Source organism: Pholcus phalangioides, unplaced genomic scaffold, assembly GCF_987345545.1.
Source record: "Pholcus phalangioides strain wild (caught in Gottingen) unplaced genomic scaffold, Ppha-v1.0 ptg000015l_1, whole genome shotgun sequence".
In the NCBI taxonomy this organism is placed as follows: Eukaryota; Metazoa; Arthropoda; class Arachnida; order Araneae; family Pholcidae; genus Pholcus; species Pholcus phalangioides.
The window spans coordinates 112,351,665-112,375,434 of NW_028301608.1; the positions used below are offsets into that span (position 1 = coordinate 112,351,665).

Below are 23,770 nucleotides of genomic sequence, written 5' to 3' on the forward strand. Positions count from 1 at the left end.
TTAAGATTTTATCAGTTTTCATCAGAACCGGTTCTGGACATTTTTCAAATGTAAGCAAATAATATTTTGGTGATAAAAATTGCCCCCCTTTAGTTGGCGCCTTCTGCAGCCACATAGTTCACAGGATTCAGGATCCGGCCCGTCTTCACAACATAAACAACTTCATAGTGCAACTTGTGCTCTGCATTTAATTTTTGCAACTGTTGCAAATGATTTCTGCATAGAGGTGAAGTCTATGAACTCCTATTTTTCTACTCTTCTGCTGGGGAAGGTGGAGGCGGATCCGGGGGAGGAGGCGATGGGGTGGCCACCCCTCCCGAGAGCCGAAAAATGTGAGAAATGTTTTCTGTCCCATAAAATACAGGATGAGCCAATGTACCTACGCAGTATGTCACTTCTCTGACACATCACCCTGGATCCACCTGCCTCCACTCCATTTGCAGCTGAAAATGTCTGCCTTTGCTCGGGTGCAGATCCAGAGGCGGACTGTGGGAATGACCACTCCTCCCAAGAGTGGAATAAACTGAGTAAATTTGTCTGCCCACAAAATACAGGGCAGTCTCACGAACTTACACGATTTGCCCCTCCCACCCCTTTGAAATTTCATATTTAAGTAATAACATTCATGCTCATCAATTTTGTTATCAGAATGAGATAATAGAAATGCAATAATGTTTCTGTCATTGAAGGTATAAAATATTCATAATGATTTAAGTAACCATGTTTTCAAAAGTAATAATGGTGATGACCAGTCTCTACCAGTTTTTCATTTGTACTAAAAAACATAATTTTTTAATCAGATTAACATAAAATTTTATTTGCATTCATCAGCGAATGCTTGTATTCATGTCTCTAAAAAAAATTCATTTTTTCTATACATATAAAGTTTTAATTAAATTTTTTTTCACTCAAAGGTAAAGGAAGTGCATCAAATGAACCTGAATCTGTTCCATCTTTTGTGGGAGGACTTAAGGATGTTAATGTAAAGGAAGGTGAGCCACTAAGATTCGAACCAGTTGTGTCTGGGAATCCTCTTCCTGATGTCACTTGGGTATTAAATGAAGAAGATATTAAACCATCTGAAGGTGTTCTAATGACTTTTGATGGAAAGAAGGTATGCATCCATGAATTTAGAAGAAAATTCTTATTTTATACTTTTTTTTTTAATTTTTCAAACTTACAGCCTATTCAGCAATAACAGTATATTATATTGTATTGATATGTCTGCTTTTACTGCCTTGTGCTTTTAACATCACATAAATTGAAAAACATCTCAGCACCATTAAATCACATGAAAATTTTATCCCAGCCAGAGTTTTGCCTATTTCTTGAAATTCAAGTTGCATAAGAAAGGTAGAAATGGCATGGATAAATCCATTGCTCTAACATAAATCTCACTGAAGTTTTCAATTCTGTCTTTTTTGTATATTCTTTTTTGACATCATCTTGTACTGATCAATAGGCCTAGTAGAAAATGTAAGTCCGGGGGTGTCAAACTCAATGCCCGCAGTGTCCCAAGATCCAAAAAATTGTTTTTCAAAATTCTGTTATTAAAAAGTGTGAAGAATTTATCTCAAGAACGGCAATGAGAGCCTCTGCATGTATGAAATCAGCTACATATTCTCAAAACAAACCCAAGCCTTTCAGTGAAGGTTCCTTTGTTAAGGAATGGATGATAAATGCTGCAGAAAATGTTTGTTTTGAATATCTGCAAGCATTTAATGATATTTTTGTATTGAGACATATTGAGGTCAAAAGAATAATAAGTAACTGATAATTTTTGTGACCAGTTAGGAGTAATATCCCCAAATGCACATTGTTTTTCAATAGTGCTCAATGAAATTTTGGTGTTCATGGACATGGCTCAAATGACTATCTTCGGGCTAATATGAACATCACTGAAAAATTTTCAGAAATATTTTATATTCATAAAACCAAAAGAGGTGGAAAATATTTTGCTCATGGCAAACTGTATCAAAGTTTGCACTTAGGAAAAATATCAACCTCCTATGAACAAACTAGTAGTAGTGAGAAAGAGTGGTACACCAGCAGTAGCTGAAAAAAATTGCAAATTTGGCTTCAAGACATGATGAAATTGAAGGAAATGTATTCAGACATTCTTAAACTGCAATCTTTCCATTGTGTCATTTATTAGCAGGCTTATTGATGCAAAGAGTTGGAAATAAAGTGCATTCTAAAGCCTGTGATGATCACTTTGAACTGTATCTGGTCCAGGGTCACTCAAGTAGCTCTTATCCCCGCAATTTCTTCAAGACTTAGAAGTTTCAAGGGGGGGGGGGCTAATAACTTATTACACAAAAGGTCATTGGTTGTCTTACAGCTTTCTTGGTTGTCATATTTTTTTTGCTGTTAAGCGAGTCAAAACTGGTCTTAAAAATAAAAGATCAAGATGTTTCATTTCTTAATGATAAGACATGGGGCTATATTTAGCATTCTTAATTAATGTTGCAGAACATTTTTGAATGACTTAAACATCCAACTTTAATGGAAAAATCAGCTAATAACATATATTTTTCCAGGCACTGGCAAGTTTATGTGTAAATTGAATTTGCTCAAATGCCATTTATAGAATAGAATATTCTCGATTATTTTTGGGGGTTAGTTAAAATTAATTTTATGGTTTGTTGAAAACTCGTCTTTCACTTTCTTTTGATTCCAATTGAACTGTTTTTTATTAATTTATTAATTAGCAACAAATGTTTATAATTAAAAATTTATTATAAACATTTGTTGCTAATTAATAAATTTTTAATTACCAACTACCAAAGTTTTGTTAATAATTAACAGATTTTTAATTAATTTTTTATAATTGGCTGCCCACTTGACAGATAATTTTTAAATAAATGGCCCAAGGTGCTATTGTGTCTGACACCCCAATATAGGTGATTTACCTATATATTTTTGAGGGTAAAGCTAAAAATGTTGGTCAAGTTCAGCTCAACACCAATGCAGCTAGGAATTTTTGTATGGAAAGAGGGCAAAACTGGTAGTGTGAATTCTCTTGCAGTAACTTTCTTCTTGATAATTTTCTAAATTTCAATATGGCATATTCACCAAGATTCTTCCTCTGGTCCAATATCTAAAAAATTATTTTCACAGTATACAGTATTTTTTGTGAAATATCTGGGACATCAGAAAGTTATTTTCTTTTTCTATGAAACATTGAATTTTTCTTCACTGTAATTACTTTATTGATAGTATTGATGCATAAGTTCATTTTCTATAGTTATAATTAATTTAAATGATAAAACTTTTTTTCAGGCTATTTTAGAAATCAAAGAAAGCAAACCAGAAGATGCTGGTATGTATAGATGTATTCTGAGCAATCCACTGGGTAAAGCAAGTTCTGAGGGACAGGCATCAATCGAGAAGAAAACAGCTCCTCGATTTATTCAGTCACTGGCTGATTATAATGTACGTTTGTTTGTACTGTATGTTTCTTTTATGCACACTAAAAACTTTTTTTTCTATTTGTTCAATTATGCAAGTGAGTTTCAATATCATTAAAGCTTAATCCTAAGTGTAAAGATATTATCAATGATTTCTTATTCTAAAATTTCTCATTTTATGAAGTACCAAATCATGCGGCACTGAATAAATTTTTCATCAGCTGAGAAAAAAAAATTCCACCTCCCCCTCCCCCACCTTTATAATTTTCTTTAACTTACTGTATTTTTGAGCACATAATTCACATATATTCAAAAACATTGAATTTTTTTAGTGTGGATTATATACTGCTGCATCATACATGAGCAGCTTTTTTTTTCCTAATAGGTTGGAATAGAGATAAATATTTATAAATTTATTAATAATAAATTATTTTTTAAGTATTCATGGCATATAGATATGAGAAGAGACATTGACATTTTACCTGCAACAACTCATACTTTTTTTATTTTAGGGCATAATTGGTAATCCATTAATTCTGAGCTGTAGAGTGAAGGGTTTCCCAGAACCAGACATTTCTTGGTACTTTAATGGCAATAAAATATTGCATGGTCCCAAATATTCCATTACCAAAGCTGGTGATTTGCTTTGCTTGTCTGTGACTAGTTGTGAAGTTGGAGATACTGGGATTTTTGAATGCAGAGCTTCAAATCCAATTGGTGAAGACTCAACCAGATCAGCTGTTAATATTAGGTGAGTATATTCACACTAAATGATTTCAGGTGTTTGAAGCACAAGGGGTATAAAGCACATATACTTAACATTGCATTTATACCCCCCTTGTATTTTAGACCTCCCGTTTGAAATTTTATTAATAGTATTTTTTTATACACATTCAAACCAGTATTTAAATTCATTTGTGCAAAGATGTTCATTAATTACTGGAACTTGACCAGAAATCAAGAAAAATACACATTTGACATCTTTTTCTTCCCCACTTTGATTTCTATTGCTCATTTATGTACATTAAAGTTTCCTATATCATTATTACTTTTTGAACTTTCAGAACTTTATGAAAAACTTATTTCTTTTAAAGAATTCTTCGAAAAGTTTGTTTTTACGAATGTTTTTAACAGCTAGCTGATGCGAAGAGATATATTTAGGAAAGAGAAAATTCAACTGTTTTTGTGGGGTTGAATCCGGTCTAACCATCCATGTACGGTCCCGCTCCAAGGAAAGATTGAGATATTCGTTGCCTTTGTGGTCTTGTGAACTAGAGTGTTCTCCCAGAAAGAAAGGATGTGGGTTCGATTCCCCGCACAAAGGCAGTTAAATTTTCTCTCTTTTCCTAAATATATCTTTGTATCAGCCAGCTGTTAAAAACCTTTGCATGGATAGGGGAGAGTGACATCATTCTCTGATTTTTGTTTGACCAGATAATAAGTAGGTAAAAATTTTTCTAGATTTATTTTTTTTACTTTGAGAGTATTTTCTGTTATGAATTATACTTGACATTTTTGTGATGCTCAAGTGATGCTCTGGGTATTGAAACATTGTTTAAAATTTAGCAGTTAATCATCATTAAATCAACCAGAACCACCTTTTTGTCATGCGGGAAAAAACTACAGTGAACCTTTGTTATAATGAAATTTTTTCTTCCACAAAAAACTGGCATTATATCGGGAGCTCATTATATCAAAAGTTTGAAGAAAAAAATTAACTTTTTAAGAGAATATTTATATGAAAATGGGAAAAAAATTAAGGACGTATCGGTATTGGCCATTATAATGGGAATGGTCTCAGTGAACCATGGTCATTATAACAAGTGTAGATTGCAGTAAGCTATAAATCTCTTCCAGTTCCAATATTTTCAGATACTCCATCTAATGGAAAATTAGTTGTTCTCATGGAGTTAATTGCTTTGGCTTTTTTCAATGTAGTGACAAAGTTCAAAAAGGAGAGCCTCCAACATTCTTGAAGAAAATTGGTGATTGTGAAGTATCAGAGGGTATGACAGCTAAATTTACTGCATGCGTCACTGGTATTCCAACACCTGAAGTCAAGTGGTAATTTTCATCTTGTACATTTGTAATAGTTTTTCCATGAAAGTATAAATTAGCATTCAGGTTAAGCTTTTATCAGCAACAAATTCTTAGTTTTTAATTTTATTCATTTTTTACCAAGGTCAAAAGATGGTCAACCTCTAGATCTATCACCAAGACATAAGAGTGAGCTTGAATCAACTGGCATATTGCGTCTCATCATTCGAGATATTGATCCATCAGATTATGGAGAATATAGCGTTGCTATATCAAATCCTCATGGTAGTGCTACCAGCAGCGCACATATAAGACCTGACAGTAAGGAGCCATTACGTTTCCTTTCACCAGCTAATGTTGTTATTGTAACTGTGTTCATCATTATTATGCTGGCTGTAATTTTGACACTGATGAACACTCCTGAGTTTTTGTGTCAGGAAGACAATGCTGTCAGTGGCTTGCAAGATTTCATTTACCGTTGCCAGGCAGACTGTAAATGCAAAAAACCCTGAAGCCCTGCTACTTCCTTTCAATTTCTCTTCATGATTATGTACCTCCATACACTGCGCACCCACTTGCAGATAATCATTGCAGTATAAAAATAGACCTTTCCTAATATTTAACCCGTTTTTTCCCCAGTGGTGTTTTTGGAATTTTTCCGCATAAGTATTTATTTACAATTATAAGTAATATAAGCAATTATTTACATTATGAACCTCCTCTCAGTTTAAACCATTTGGTGTTATGTTCATATTTCAATCTATTCATCGTATACAACAGTATTTTTCAACCTGTGGACCCCCGGGACGGGAATTCCATGAGTACTCACTAAGGGGTCTGTAAGATTATTTTCGCGTTTACTACCATAGCATGAATGGCACATTTTATGCTGTGAAACTGTAACTTGTTACTTCAATTCTTTTTATGATATGCAAATTATAAAAACTAAACATTTAAAATTTTATGGAAGAGTGGTGTCAAAATTGGCCTTCTGAAGCTACATGGGGTCTGTGGAACATTGACCTTCATTACAGAAGGAGGGGGAAGGGTCTGCAACATAAAAAGGTTAGGAAACACTGGTGAAACGCATAATCTCTAACAAGATATTTAGAAGTAGTTTTTCTTAATTCAAATAATACATTTTTTTTTTACATTTTAAACATAGGAGGGGAAATAAGAATGATAATGAGAAGTTTGTCTTGTTATTTTAAAACAGAAAATTATCTATTCATGCTCATGTTCTGAGAGTTCTAAGATGAGAATGAGTACAAGTTATTGTTAATGTAGTAAAAAATGTCCATGTAAATGCTAGTATATAGCATGTTTGAATTAGGATTATTTTTTTTAATAAGAATGGATCTCTGAATAATGGTTATAGTTTGTGTGTCATATCTCACTTTTATTATAAATTTTATGTATATGGAATATTTTCTCCCGTCATTCCAAATATGTTCCTTGCTGATGTGTATTAAATGGGAGAAAATAAGAAATCATCCTATCTCTCTCTCGTAATTTATATTTTTCACTTAGGCATGTAAAATACCAGTATTTTTCAATGCATTTGCTGAGTTCATTTGATTTTATTTTGTGTGGTAGTTGTAGTTTTAATATTAGTATTATTGTTCCACTTATGTTAGTTATCTGTCAATGTTTGTGTGTAAATATGATCTTATAATTTTTGAGTTCTATTGTAAATAATGACACTGGATCACATAGCTGTATAGTAACTGCGCTGAAAAGTATTCAACGTTAAAGTAGTTCAGTGTGAACCAATATATTTTGCATTAACTCTACCTCTTTTATTTTTTGTTTTGTTCGTTTTTGCTCTCCCGCACATTTTTTTTAAAATTTCTATAGTAACTGCTAAAACAATTAATTTCCATTCCATTTAGATTTTATACATAGTTTAACCCCAAACCCAAGGTGGTGCTTTTGTACATATAGTCAAGTTATCTTATATCGTTGAGTCTTGATGATCCAGGATCTGCTTGAACCAAGATCTTTTTTTAGAACAATTTTTATCCTCATTAGTGTAGGTTTTTTTTAGTGTTTTTCCCCTTTTATACGTTTTTTTTTTGTACTTGAGTTTTTTGTATGTTATGAAATATAGGCTCATTTTAACCACCACACCAAAACCACTGTTCACAGTTGTAGGAATTTTTACTGATGAATGGTAATAATTTTCTTTTTCTTTTCTTTTTTGGTGGAAAGAGAGTTTCTGATTTTTTTTTCCTTTTTCACTGCTTTTTTATCACAGCATCCAGACAAGCTGAGTGTTTTAAATCCATTCAGCATTAATGACTCAAACCTTGCATATATTTTCTGCTTGGATATTCAAGACTCTTCTAGATATTTACTCAGCTTCTTCTTTACTTTTGGAACCATTGGTTTTTAATATTCATTTTAGGGAATTGTGTAAAAACTTTTCCAGTCTTTTCTAACTCGAGTATAAATTTATAATTCACTTAAGCAAAGCATTTCAATTGATCCACATTTTAAAATGATCCGTAGTGGTTTACATCTTTTTGTTACCATTTTCTTTTTCCTTGCTATTCTTTTGTATTAATTGGCTTCTGATCAACCACAGAGCTCACTAAACACATATATATGAAATCTCTTTTTTACTGATTAGACACGATTTATGTTATATTGATTCCTCCCTATCAATTGAATTTTAGCAGCTGTATATCTCTAGAATTCTTTATTTCTCTGTTATAGAGAATTTTAGTATTTTGTGTTTGTTATTAATGAGTTTTATTTGTTTGGCTTATTGATATCCACATAATATCATTGTGGAATGTTTAAAAGCACTTGTAGAATCAGAATTTATTTTTTATTAAAATATTCACTCTGATGATTGTGTTTCAGTTTTAAGTGTATTTTTCTTTTACCATTTCAGCAGTGCTGTCACATTGTGACGCTGCTTTGAGCTTTGCTCTCATATTTTTTTTATCTTACTCTCCTTCCCTTCCCTTTTTAATTTTATATCAAATACCCATCGTTTTAGTGAGCTCTGTGTTAATATAATACTTGAATTTTTATAACAATCAATTTTTTTAAATTAATCTGGAAAAGTGTCATCAATATGACAACACTGCTGGGATTTGTGTCTCTTTAATCTGCGAAAATGAGAATAATTTTTTTTTTTAAGTTCAAATTTGTTCTGTAAAAATGGTGAAATCAATTTATATACTAAAGAGCTTTCTAGAATCTGCAACTCGAATATCTCAGCATGACCATTAATGCAGTATGTCCCATCATCCAATCCAGATATAAAAATTTTTACTCATCAACTATATCATCAATAGTGAAATCGTAAAGAACAAAAAAAGGCTTCTGGTCATGTTTTATTGGAAACACATGTAAAATCTTCTACTCACATCTGTCTTTTTATTTAAAAATAAAAGATTATGAAATATTCAGGAACTCAGCGCTTGTGACACACACATACATGCACCTCGGACACTCATAAATACATAAAGAAATGCCACATGAAAAAACTCTTTAATGTTCAACAGTTTGTTAGGAAATTCCTTCGGGAATGTTTATAAGATGTATATCTGCAAATTTATATCCGTTTTAGACTGGAGCATTTATTTTTTTGAATTTGCAAAATTGTTTTGCATTCTTGATACTTAAAAAATGCATTAGAAACATAAATGTCAGCATTCCTTTATTTTTCCAGTTTTTTGTTTCAAATTTTCAATTTTTTAATTAATTTTTGTGAGTGAAAATAACTCACTTCTGTGTAGTGATACATACCACATCGATTATGAATAAAAAGCTAACAAAAACTTTAATAAAAATCCAGCAGGAGCGTACATGACAATAACAACAGAACCAACATTTGGATGCTACACTGTTGCCATTTCGTGACTGGTTATAATAATAATAATATCAATAAATTATTAATATTTTCCTCCCCTTAGGAGAAAAACAATAAGTTGCTTATATTTCATGAGGGTAAGTGAGCCTGAATGGAGGCTTCACCGGATGACTCAATCGTGTGACCATTAAAATCTATTACCCCCTGGTTGTTAGTGATGATGATCCATACAAATTAGAGCTCCACATTGTGTGAGAAGAAGTAGACAATGCATTAAACCACTGTCCAACAAGAAGTATTGGAAAGCTAGCAAACTTAAATTTTTTTTCACCAAGTTGATGCATAAATTCATGTTCACATAAAATTTATCCCAGAACTTTATTGCTAAATTTTATGTAATAAATCACACTATTCCCGAATATACACTGCTGGCCACCGTAAATACAACACCCTGAAGGAAGCATGCAAATAATATGAAATTTACAACATGCATTAGCGGAGGTGAGATATGCAAATGATTAGAATTTCAGCGCAGACGCACATCACGCGCGCCTGTGGCGCCACTTCAAAGCGCTATTTAAGGCTTGGAGATTTCGACGATTTGAAGTACGGCAATTGTGTTTTTCTTGTGGTTTTTTCAAAAAAACGATCAATTATGCCTCGTAGAAAACAGCGATCATCTTTTGATCAAGTATCCGAGTTCGACAGAGGAAGGATAGTGGCCTACCGAGATTGTGGATTATCTTTCAGGGAAATCGGTAGTCGTGTTGGACGAAATCAAACAACTGTAATGCGGATATGTGATCGTTGGATGCAGGAGGGTACGACGGACCGACGTGTTCGATCGCATCCACCTCAGTGCACCACTTCACGTGATGACAGGCGTATTGTGCGTAAGGCAGTGACGGATCGCTCAGCCACATCACGAACCATAGCACAGCCCATTCAGTCTGTACCGCATCATCCAGTGTCTGCGCGTACCATTCGACGCCGTTTACAGCAGAGTGTCGGTCCGCAAGACGTCCATTGCTTCGTCTACCCTTGACGCAGAACCACAGAGGTCTCCGCCGCCAATGGTGCGATGAAAGAAGGATGTGGACGGCACAATGGAATGAAATTGTCTTTACTGACGAGTCACGCTTCTGTCTGCAGCACCACGATGGTCGGATTCGAGTCTGGAGACACCGTGGACAGAGGATGCTGAACAGCTGCGTTATGCACCGCCACACTGGTCCAGCACCTGGTATTATGGTATGGGGCGGTATTGGATATCACTCTCGCACTCCTCTAGTACGCATTGCCGGTACTTTAAAAAGCCAGCGCTACATCTCCGAGGTGTTGGAGCCAGTTGTCCTTCCTTACCTTCAGGGTTTGCCCACAGCCATATTTCAACAGGATAATGCGCGACCACACGTGACACGCATTGTCCAAAGGTTCTTCGTCAATCGCCAGATTGAATTGCTTCCCTGGCCAGCTCGCGCTCCGGATCTTTCGCCGATAGAAAACATGTGGTCCATGGTTGCTCAACGATTGACCCACATTACATCCCCAGCTGCCACACCAGATCAACTTTGGCAACGCGTGGAAGCTGCTTGGTCTGCTGTACCCCAAGAACACATCCAAAGTCTCTTTGAATCAATGCCGAGGCGTGTGGCAGCGGTGATCTCCAACAATGGCGGCTACTCTGGCTACTGATTTTGGCAGGAACCACACTTCACAGAAGTCTATAAATTTAATCATTTGATGCTTGGTCAACATGTTATCTACGAAATAAATATTGTTGCGATATCTCTTGTCTTTCTTGGTGTTGCAATTTGGGTGGCCAGCAGTGTACTTTCTCTTGGAAGCCATCTTAAAAAACCCGAAAAGTTCAACTTTAAGTGATACAAGCCCCCAAAGTTCATATTCGCCATATTTGTAACTCAAAACTTACACATTCCTTCAACTCAGGGCGCGCATCTCCCTGAAGTTAAAAAAAATTCTACTGTGAGAAAAAGCAGCCCACACATTTGTGGCACCTTGGGAGTCTTACAGGTATATAGTAGTAGTGGTTACGAAACAGAAAGAAGACTTAAGGTTCTAACCAGCCAATTCAGTAATTTATCATTTTTAAGTGTCCGGGTATTTAGTCTCTATTAGGCCCAATATATGAATTTCGAGAAATAAGGAAACTAGTTCACATGTTGTATAAGAGTTTTTGTATTTAAAAAAAAAACAAAAAACATAATGGTTATTTTAAAAAATTATGAGACTTTAGGCTTTTCCCAACACTTTTTCTCAATTTCCTCTGATTTTTTCAAGAAAATTTCTACTTGTTGCCAGTTTTAAAAGAAGGAATAACAGTTTCACATAATATTCTGAATAGATCTCCTAAAAGAATTTCCAGGAAGTATAATTAATTGAAATTAGATATTTGTATTTTTTTTCTGCACTAGTAGTCTGAGTTTCAACTTTAATTTTTATTCCATTAACATGCACTTTTTGCATGACCATTTTGTTATATGGGAGTACTCTAATAAGTGAATTTGTACTCTAATTGGTTAATTTGGCAGGAATCAACAGTCAACACTTTTTCCCTGAGCTCATCACATTCTAATTTCATGTCTATTTTTTTGTTATATTTTTCTTGAAGGAATCAGGAAAGTATACATGGCAGTGAGGTGAAATATTTTTCATTCATTTAGTTTATCTGAAATATTGAGAAAACTTCCCATTATATCCACAATGAAAATCTTGACATATTATTTTTTTATTTTACATCTAGTTTTTTTTTGTATGGTCGCCATTAGTGCCGTCTTAAGAGCATCATGTGCCCCCCAGGCCAAGTAATGTTTTTGAGGCCATACCTGGAAAATTCTCGAAAATTTCAACTACTTCTCATTTTTGTGAGGTTCCAGGCTGTGCCCGCTCGCGCGAGTGGGCCCATGTATTAATCCATTAACTACTACTTTGATTTTTTTAACAACAAAAAATAATGAGTAGAACCACTTCCACTATTTATTGGCGAAGAAAAAACTTAAAATTTAGAATGGCAAATTTTCTTATGAACAGGCGTTAATGGGTTAAGATGGCAATTGTTGCCATAAAGTAACGATCTCATTATTGACATTCACCTAACTTTTCAATTTATAGTGCCCTTTGTGCATTCAAATTGTCCCACAGCATCAAATTTAAAATATAGACTTACCAGACAGTTCAATGTGGTTAGATGGTCAAGTAAAAAATAATGATTCAAATTCACCGACAATTTGTATATTAATCTAGGAAATAAGTGCACGTTTCAGTATCATCCCAAATTAATTTTGCAATTGAAACTCTTTCTTTGTAAATGCAATAGAATGTTCACTCTATTTATGTCTGAAACTTTACAAACACAAAAAAATAAAAAAAATAGGAATAATTAAATTGAAATCAATATAAGTTTTGAAATACAAAAGTTTACCTGCTGGAAGTTTCTATAGATAATTTTTAATGCCGTAAGTATTTGCGGGTTTTGGGATTTACAGTGAATATCAAGATTCAAATGAAATATTTGTGGGAATAAACTGAATTTCAAGTTATTAAGTGTTTCAAGTTCACAATCTTAGTTATTGCAGTTGCATCATTAGTCGAGTGTATTTTTATAAACAAACTCTCATTCATTAAAAATTCAATAAAATGTTTGTGGGTTCTACTATGAACGCAAATAATTGAGCAAAACATAGACAACTAAGCATAATTCATGGTCCCCACAAGGGGAAAGGCTTACAGGACTTGGACTATTTCCATCATTTTTTTCATGAAAGTTTCTCACAGTTCTTTCACACATTTTTTTTCGCTGTGGTGGTCGAGTGGTCATATTGACAGATTCGCATTGTGAAAACCTGGATTCAAACCCCACCATCGCCATAGTGTTGGTCGGCTGAATTTGGTTTTTTGTGGTTTTTAACTTTGAGATGCAAATGCGAGCCAATCTCTCCATTAAAAAGTCTTGCCACAGAGAGCAACATGCCTACAATGATAAAATCTTCAACCATTACACTACACTCATGGTTAGAAAAGTTGATGGCAGCACTACACATAACAAGCATTACACAGAAACAAGCTTTATGTTAGGTTTACAACACACACACACATTCCAACATACACCAATTTGTTAAAAGTTCCATAGAGGAATATGGACTAGGTGCATGTCTGGTTTAGTAGTAGTTCTTCCATGCAATCGATTTATCATCAAGATGCCTGCCAAAGATCCCAGGCTAGGGAGCCTTGGTGTGCTTTTTTACTGCAGGTAATAATATACACTATAAAGCAAACATCAATCACAGCCTTTACAAAAAAAAACCAGAAATATTTTCATTGTGATAAATATTTGTCTTGCTTTCTTGTCATACATATACATGTTGATCATACTTCGGTTAAATTGAGGTATAACAATTTTTTTAAATCTCTATACATATATTTCTGTTTGTCTTGAATCTGATCTAAAGATTTTCCTCCATTTTACAAATAAAATTGTCCCACTATCATATGACCTATTAGATCTAGATTCAACTGCATTAGTATCAGATGAATTTTTTTTTTCATGTTACTCAACTAAAGCAATATTCGTTTGTCAAAAAAAATCATTCACTTCATTTTCTTCAATAAATACAGTTTTGAATACATACATTTTGCTTCAAATATCTTGATGTTCAGTATCAACCAATGGGGGAAAGTTATCTAAGGTGGGAGATGTTGTAACTTCTTATATCAAAGTGATGCACAAAATTAATTAATGTTACTAAAATTTTGAAAAAGTAGAAACATCTTTCTGTCTCTGTCAGAATAGAAAAACATTCATTCACAATTTAGGAATGTGGTCAATGCAGAGCTACTGTGACTCAAGTCCAGGGCAGTAACTAGTTATTTTGTAAGAGGGCAGCGAAGGTGATTATGCTGCCTCCTCCTCCCTATAGAATTTGATAATCCTGCATGTGTATTAGCATATTTTAACATGTATAAGGACCCCCCCCCCCTGATTTGGGCTTTGAATTATAAAAAAAGTGAAAAAGATATAATACTATCCATGTATAATAAATCCTTCCTATTTTTAAGAGACCCAATTAAAATATGGTATGTATAACAGTGTTTTTGTCAATGCTTCCTCCTAAAGTTTGCCACCCAGGGCACTCTCTCTCTTCCCCCCCCCCATCTAGTTTTACCCTGTCCTAGTCAGTTTTATTTAAAGTCATTTATATGTATCTTATACATTTTTGTTACACCATGGTCATTTCCTGCACATAGGGTATAATTATACAAGAACTTAATGGTTTTTTTGTGGACTCAAAGCGGCTATGTTTTCATCAACTATGATTTCAGGACCCAAACTGTAGGTTGGCACTCAATATAAATCAAAGAATTCAGTTTGATTAGAAGTTATAAGCTGCTCTATCGTTATATTAATAGCTGTATATAATATCATTTTATACTTAAAAGTTATGCCCCACAAAAAATGTGGTATCCCAACTACTAATAGTAAAGAAGAAAAATCAATATTGCTTTTTTGTTGCGCATGAGCAAGATCACGAGAAGTTCATTTCTTACAGAAGTTAAAAATGTTTTTACTCCTGAAAATTTCCTGCTATGAATGATACTTGGGATGAGTGTGTGCACACCAAGTTTACAGTATGACTATATATAAATATCACTGAACTGGTTTGAATTAGTTCAGTTCTCTGTCAATTTGGTCGCAACTTTCAATCTCATTTTTGCCAAAATAATGGATGAACTTAGATCCAAAACTTTGAAATCAAAGTTTCCTATGCATTTGGGATTACATGAGTTCAACATGAGCAAGATTCATTAAAATTCTAAACTCGTCATAGCACCAAAATTCTGCAGAGTAAATGGTATTGTTAAAGGGTTCAATTGTATTTTCATATTCATCAAAACTTTAGAATCAAAGTTTTGATGAATATGAAAATACAGTTGAACCATTTAAGCAGCACCATTTACTCTGCAGAATTGTGGTGCTATGACAAGGTTAGAATTTTATTGAATCTCTGTTGAGCTCATGAAATCCCAAATGCAAAGGAAAATTTGTTTGCTGAAAATTTCTAGCACTGTAATGGAGTGTGACCGTGAACATGCAGTGGTGCGTAGAAATGTTTGTTTCACTGCTGCATAACTCATGCTTTCTTCTCATCTCATTTTAGTATACTGGGACATCTTAAGAGCATCATGGGCCCTTGGGCCAAGTGGTTTTTCTGAGACCCTACCTGGTAAATTCTAGTAGATTTTAATCAGATCTCATTTTCATTAGGCCCCCGGGCCATGCCCAGGTGGGCCCATGCATTAAGACGCACTGTTAGTATATATACTTCTCATCTCTATCATAGTTTCACACACACAAAAAAAAAGTGGTTTTGTTAAGCATTGAATAGGGAGGGGCATCACAGACATTTTTTTAAGGTGGGGTTTTTTTTTAAATCGAGTAACTCAAATTTCCCCTGGAAGAGATTTGCTGATTTTCTCCTCTCCTCCATTCCCCCCCCCCCATCGCCCTAAAGTTAGGTTCTGTGTACGCCTTGGTTTTGATAAAAATTTAAATTCATGAATGTCTTTGGGGCTAAAGAAAGAATTTTTTTGTTTGGAATATAAAAATATAATTCTATAGTTTTGTGCCTGAAAATATCTTATTCTTCTGAATGTTAAATAAAAACTGTCACCATAAGATCTGTTATAACTTTAATAAACGGATTGCTACAGTTCCCTCTATGAAGAAAAACCCGCATTTAAGGGATTTTAAGTATGTTTTAATTTGTTTTTGATGAATGCTCAAATACCAAAGTGAGTGATATTCCTAAGAATCATGCAGTTGAGGTAGAATGAACAATAAATTATAATTTTTTTTCTTAGGTCTAGATCAGAAATATATAAAACCATTTGGTGATCAATTCATGGATTTTGACAAGTTCAAGAAATCTGGTCAGTCTTTTTTTAAAAAAATATATATATACTTATGGTTATTCACACACACAGTAATACGAAAATGTGATAATACAATAAAAAAAACTGTATGCATCAATAAAGGTAAACAGCAAATCTAACAGTTTTACATTCTGTTTCTTCAAGAGAAATGGCCAAAAATAATAATTTTTTAAGATATTTTACTGATGATTTTTTCTTTAAAACATATTTTACCTTTTCTAAGAAACTAAATGAATTGCTAGAATGCTCAGAAAATGTCTATTTATGAGCACAACTAATCTAGACAACATTTTGTATCAATTTAGCATGTGCTCAAGCAACACAACGCAAGTATAATTTTGTATCCACTCTAATTTTATCTCTTGTTTAATTTTATTTTTTAGTTTAATTTCAAAGCTCACATGCCCTATTTTGATTATATTGTAGGTGCCCTTATAAGGTGAATAAATTTTTCAGTTACTCAAGCATGAATAACAAATTAAAAGATAAATTGGCCATGTTCAAATATTTATATTCAAGTAGAGTGCTTTTCCCATTAAAATTTGCGAACAATTATAATTCTATTTTCTGATTTCAGTATGATATAAGTAATAAGATGGTGCATTCAGTTTCTCTCTTTATAGTGTTATTAAAGCTGCCAACATTTTGTTACCTCATCATAGGATTTTGGTTTGTGTGTGTGAATAATAAGTTGTGTTGACTAGCATTTAATCTTGTTTACAGGTGCTCCAGTTCCCTTGGCAGAAAAACCAAGAATAGTAAGGATGTCTGAACATTCCTTGACATTAGCTTGGAAGCCATCTGTTCCCACTGCACCTCGTGTTCCTGTCACTTACCAAATAGAAATGGCCAAACATCCAGGAGGAGAATATGAACCATATAGAACTGGTGAGGATGCTTGTTTCTGTTTTTCAATCAGATGGTTCATTCGATTGTAAACGTTCAGGAAAGGAATTACTTTCCTCGCCAATTTATCTTAAATTTCTTTAAGATATGGTAAAAACCCTCTCAATGGTCACCGTTCTTTTATGACCAAAAAATAATTTCCCCTTATATAAAAGTATGCATTTCAAACCCCTGAATAACTGTCACTCTTCTTTTGGGGACCGATTTTTTTATCTCCAAAAGAGGGGTTTTACTGTAAATTATTTCTTTTAATCTTAAACCAAGGCCTACTCTTGCCAGTACTTTTATGAACATTCACACCATAATATGATAAGTTCCTTATATTAGTTTCCAGTTTGTCTTAACTGTTGTCAATTTTCAAATAGCTTTGAGAACGGAAATTATCATTATTTTATGAAATGACCCCAGTAAGCTATTTCATGTTTGAGTTGTACAAAATATTCTTAAAGTCTATCCTTAAGTGTTGTTTTTCTTCTTTATTTGTAGGGCTAAGAGATACATTATGTGATGTCAGAGATCTAACTCCAGGTCAAGATTACAAATTTCGCATTCGAGTTGAGAATAAATTTGGCATTAGTGATCCCTCTCCATATACCACTGCCCACAGAAGCAAGCTTGTTGAACCACATCCTGTTGGAAGTTACAAGCCAAGAGATTTTGAAATTGAGCATCCTCCTTTAGAAAAATATGGTAAAGTTGGAAAATTAAATAGTTCTTTGATATTCAGTTAAATTTAATCAATGAGAATTTTGTCATTTTAATTTCAGCTTTATTATTTCATTTTTAAAAGCTAAACTTAAAAAAAAATTAATATTGTCTTGAATAGCTGCATTTATTTAAATTTGGGTCACCACTGAAATTAGCCTCTTCTATGAAATAAAATCAAATTCAAGTATCTGTTTTAAGATTTCTATCATTTCAATCCACATTATTTACAGCGGCTCCTCCAAGATTCTTACGGAAAGAAGAAGATGTCATGTATGGAGTCAAAGGTCAACCTGTAACTATAGAATTCTGGTTGTATGGTCATCCTGAGCCAGAGGTTAATTGGTATAAAGATGACGTGAAGGTAAACAAAATTATTTGGTTGAAATAAACATTAGTTTTCTCAATAACTATTTCCTTTGATTTTCATCAGGTGATAGATAACATTCAAAACAATTATCCATATTTTCATTTGAAACTTTCTTGTATTTCAGATTGATAATACTAAGTACAGCTTCCTTCAAGATCGTAATGGGAAGCTTTCAGTGTTTATTGGCTGCATGAATGATGATTATGTTGGCACTTACCTATGTCATGCTACAAACAATGAAGGAGAAGCAAAAATGAAGATAAAGCTTCTTCTTGCAGGTGAAGTATGCTTGTTTATGAATTCGGGGGGGGGGGGATGAATGGTAATTTTTATAAACTTTCAATTACTGTGCAAATATTCGGATTAAATTATTCATCCGTCCTTGTTCACAATAAATTCTTAAGAAATATAAATAGTCAAAAAAACATGAATTTGATGACTTTTATATCTATTGCAAATAAAAATAATTTTTTCAAAGTATTTATGGGTGTAATAGTGAGTATATATGAGATTACAGTTGGTTGAATGTCTTACATTCATTCATTGCAGAAAATTTGTGTGTTATAATTTATGTTATATTTTATGTGTTTGTAATTCATATATTATATATGATATGTACATCTACTTATTCTGTGGTTTTGAAAAGTCTCTCTCTTTTGTCATGCAAGGAGAATGCGTGGCATAATACTCATTAAGGTTTTGAATAAATTATTCTTTAGAACGTTATATATATATTTTTAATTTTCATATTGCAGAGCACCCATTTTTCATCCAGAAGTTAGATGAGACCACTGCTATGAATAGGAGATGTGCTCGAATGCAGTGCAAGGTCACTGGAGTACCTTATCCAAAAATCAAGTGGTTCAGGGATTGGCATCCTCTTTATGAATCAGATCGGGTCAAAATATTGTGGGAAGAACCTGATAAATGTACTTTGTTCCTCAGTAATCTCATTTCCAGAGATGCAGGTCTTTTCTCTTGCTCTGCTTCTAATATTGCTGGTACCGCATCCACATCTGCTAGTCTGAATATTGAAGGTGATTATCTTTTTTTTTTCAATGTATAAAATCAGTGAATATACATGTGCATGTATATTTTATTTATTTTTGACAATCTTGTTAACATAGAACTAAAGAGCTGTAATATAAAGGCCAATATATTATTTTATGTTAAACTGATTTCATGTTATCTGATAAGATTTTGGAAGAAAAAATTAACTTTGATAAGACCAAATATGAGATTTGCTGTAGTGATAATCTTTCATGTTTATTCAAAACATTTTATTTTATTGAACACCTGGTTTGTTTGTTTTTAACGATTGCCACAGTGCAGATGCAGCAGAGTTGTCCATAATGTTACAATATAACTTAAAGTGTCATGCATACGAATCAGAAGTGGTGAGTCCATACCATGAAAAACAAAGGCATAGCCACTTACCAAATTTCATCAATTTCAGGAGTGTTTAGGTCTCAATGAGATAGTGTATCAGGGGTGAGCAGAACTATTACTTCACGTGCATGTATTTTTTTCAACCACATGTCCAATGCTAGCATGTCAAATATTGATTCAGGAACTTATTATTTTAGGTTGGGTATGTACATTTTTAGAGATTTGGCCAGCTGAGCAGTTTATATAATCTGCTTTTTGTTGAACAAACTGAAAGCATTAATTGCCTTTCTAAAAATAAGAAGAAACGGAAATATGTTTCACTAGTTAACCATGCTTCAAATGCTTTATGATATTTTTCTTTTTCCCAGACTCCGAAGACATGTTCGAAAGGAAAACATATACTAGGCCCATCACAGTGAGACCTCGTTCAAAAACATTGGAAGACTTTTATGATATTGGTGATGAGCTGGGCAGGTATGAAGTTCAATAATATTTAAAGTGCCATCTATGTCAAAATTACAGCAATACAACTTACAGGAACTCAGAGCTATACAATTTTCTGTTGAAAGTTCACATTCTTGAAATTTGATCATAATCACAGGGAACATAGAAACAGCTGAAATAGTAATGATTATTAAACGATAATCATAAAAATTATTTAGTCCATTAAAATACCATATGTAACAAAACTTTGCTGATCTTTGAGAGTGTATGTTGGGGAAGTTATTAAAGATGAAAACTTTGCTGTGATTTTTGGAAATTGGAACCCCCCAAGGCTTGTATGGCATCTTCTGTTTTTAAAGGCTTTTACAGTTTCTTGCCTGTTTCTGTCTAACGTTATTGTCAGTCTTAAGAAAAATTTTTCAGTGTGGTTGTCATTGTTGACAGTGTTCTTGATCTTCAGCTCTCAACGTTTCAAACCTATACTACTACTTAACCATACATGCACCTTGTATACATTTCTCTATAGAATTTCTGATGAACTGGTGCATGACGAAATGTGTATACTTAGTGCATAAGTGGCCCTAACTTAATTACATTGTCAGAAATATCTTCACACCTGAGACAAAACTGACCACAGTAAAACCCTTCTTAACGGACACCCCTCAGAAGCGGTCACTTTCATGGCCAAATAATAATTTCCCCTTGTATAATAAAAGTATGTGTTTTAAACCCCTGATTGACTGTCACCCCCCCCCCTTTTTATGGACAATTTTTCTATCCCGTCCATCGGGTGCTTAGAGAGGACGTGTTGCAGGAGTGGCAGACCAATTGGAATACATGTGCAGCAAAGGACGCATACAAGATACAACGACGAGTTCATTGGAGTTTGAAGGTATGACCTAGAGAGATAAAGCAATCGCTATCTCCGAGCATGGCCCTTTTCCGGTGTATCTTCTGCGTTTTAAACGTTCTAGTAACAGCGCATGCATCCGCGGTTCAAATGGTTTCCTATGGCATTACATAACCATGTGTCTCCAGACAAGAGACTTCCACTTTGGCCAACTGCCAGAGTCCAGAATGCTGGCTTGAAAGATAAGAATTCTAGACAGCCCTCTGAACTTTCAACGTTTGCAGAGGTTGATTCGATTCCTGGACCGTAACCTACATCTACTCCACAATAAGACGCGAGCTGCGGGATCAAGGGGATGATATTCACGCTCGAAGACCCGGCTTACTAGCCAACAAGAGAGGTAACACGGTTACCTATTAAAAAGTATAATTCACGGCCAAGAAGAAAAGCATCGGTTGTTTCACCGACACCTAATAATCGATACAATTTATGCCCAAGAAGACAAGTGTCAACTGTTTCATCCTTTTCCGGCGGATGTGAATGAAATGGAGATGCCGGCCATAGAGACGTCAATTTATATCTTTTGACAGCTTGATTGATGAGATTGGTATATTCTAGATTGGATAAACTCACTTCCAGATTCTATCACATACAAGACAAAAATTATTCTTTGATTATTTATATAAGGACTATTACGATTACGGACTGATTATCTGTGGATGATGCTATATGATCACAATTTTTACTCCAGATTATTTATTGTATATATGTATATCATTGTTATTTTCACATAAATTAATAAATTTCCAAGTACACCCATCCCCCGGGAAAGCTTCTATATCTCTCTGAGATGGGAAGCGGGGTGTGTCCGGTCCTTCAATGTTTAAAGTATTAAAAAACAAATTTGTTTTGATTGATTTGTGTAAAAATTAGTATGTCAAAATGTCCTTTAGAAAAAGAAAATTAATTAATTAATTAGTTAGGGTAAATCTCTTTGCTAGGATCAGCCACCTTGTTGGGCATTTTGCCTGTTGTGGCATTGTATTTGTATTTGTTTGAGTTAGCTGCTCAAGGAAAATAAATTAAATCAGTAAATTTGATAACTATATGAAAAGAGGGTATATGGGGCTCCACCATAGAAATTATATACTTGAAAAGGCTCTGCGAGTCAAAAAAGTTTGGGAGCCACTGATTTTACTAGGCCACACCTATTGCATAACTTTGTGCATATTGCTGTATAAAAATCAGATTTTTTTTACCATACTCATGTAACACCTACTACTACTACTTAATTGTACATGCACCTCCTTCACATTCCTCTACGGAATTTCTAACGAATTCGCACAGGCTAGAATATGCGTATACGTGGCTCTAATGCATGTATGTTGTCGAGTTGCACGTGTTTCATGTTCATGCTACCAGCTGTTTTCCACTTTTTGAAGGGCGCGGTAGCCCAGGTCGATAAGATACTCACCTAAAGTACCAAAGAATGTTTAGAGGTGTCGCGAGTTCAATACCCGGTTCATCCTTGTCAGAAAAATTACCTGACACAGGGGTACAACAAAAACGGCGACCTGACAGCAGAAAAAAAAGCTACCATAGGGAGTCCCCCCATCGAGGGGTTAGCGCACCAACCCCTCGACGAGTATAAATAAACAAGTCTGCCATTCGGAATCAGCAATAAATTGTAGGTCCCGGTCTAATTAGCCCTCATGCGCAGAAAATGATCAAATGATCACTTTTTAAAGTAAAAATGGAAATGCTTGAATTTCCAAGTTATGTCAGTGTTGTGTTGTAGGTCTGCCTGCTCTCTGGGGAGAGACTTTTTCAAATGAGAGATCGGCTCATGTGCGCACTTCAAATCTGGAAAACCACAGAAAACCAACTTCAGCCAACCACCACTGTACCATCAATGTGGTTCGAACCTGGATCCTTAGGACTTGAGTCCAGCACAATGTCCACACTCCTACACAGCAGTCATATAACACCTGGATAATTACTCTAAAACCTTCTATGTTTCAATTATTTTTATTTTATTCAAGATATTCTCTTCTGTTCTTTATACAGTAGAGTCTTGTTACCGTCAGATAAGTAAAAATGTTAGATAGTAGGGAGGTGTTAAGAAACAGCTTAGTAGACATTAAACTATGTTATAATTTTACACTTTATGAACCTAATAATAATATTTTATAGCGAAACAATTGAAAAAATTAACTGAAAAATTAACTTGACAGTTACACAATATTCTGAACTTAAATACAGTGCTTAAAGCTTAAATGTTCAGTCGTGTGATAATCTAAAGAAAATTTTTTTTTTTAATGATAGTCTGCTATCCTGGCGAGTGTCGTTTCTTTGCTGCCAAGTCTCACCATCTTTATGTCAATTCCTGTAGCTTCTTATTGCTCAGTGTATTTAATTGTAGTTTCTAGATCCTTAACTCCGTCGTTATGTGAAATTCTAATATGCTCAACAGTTGGTGCTTGATCTTCATTTTCAATTTCATTGTCATCGCAATGCAAAAGCAACAATTTCTTCATCAGTTATTTCATAATGATCATCATCCTTAATCATAGTGTAGACAGGCACGTCACTGTACAGTCAGGGTCAACAAAAATAGACTACGCTCACGCTAGCAACTTGCGATTCTTGTTGTTGATTGATACGGTTTTTTTTCTTCTTTTCAGTGGGTCATGGGATAATACACAATGTCAGATAAGCAAAGGTCCGATAAACAAGACTGTACTGTATTCTATTTTATTTATTCAATTCTATTCCCTATAGGTTAATAGGGTTATAAATCTGTTACATACGTGAATTACATATTTAGCTTTATAGCTCTATAAATACTTATAAGAGCTTTATAACTCTATTTTAAAGGTTTT

General features: G+C 34.1%; 1 protein-coding gene across 3 annotated transcripts in view; it reads left to right on the plus strand.

Annotated features, from left to right (window-relative positions):
- LOC149077613 (protein Obscurin-like) overlaps window positions 1-23,770 on the plus strand; it is a 218,920-nt gene that overhangs the window by 170,575 nt on the left and 24,575 nt on the right. For all 3 annotated transcript variants that reach the window (XM_089245168.1, XM_089245166.1, XM_089245167.1), the window contains 12 exons: window positions 915-1,114; window positions 3,283-3,435; window positions 3,923-4,161; window positions 5,349-5,474; window positions 5,593-5,768; window positions 16,153-16,221; window positions 16,948-17,112; window positions 17,617-17,820; window positions 18,069-18,199; window positions 18,330-18,483; window positions 18,961-19,242; window positions 19,963-20,068. In XM_089245168.1, coding sequence (XP_089101294.1) covers window positions 915-1,114; window positions 3,283-3,435; window positions 3,923-4,161; window positions 5,349-5,474; window positions 5,593-5,768; window positions 16,153-16,221; window positions 16,948-17,112; window positions 17,617-17,820; window positions 18,069-18,199; window positions 18,330-18,483; window positions 18,961-19,242; window positions 19,963-20,068 — 2,005 coding nt within the window. The remainder of the gene's footprint in view (window positions 1-914; window positions 1,115-3,282; window positions 3,436-3,922; window positions 4,162-5,348; window positions 5,475-5,592; window positions 5,769-16,152; window positions 16,222-16,947; window positions 17,113-17,616; window positions 17,821-18,068; window positions 18,200-18,329; window positions 18,484-18,960; window positions 19,243-19,962; window positions 20,069-23,770) is intronic.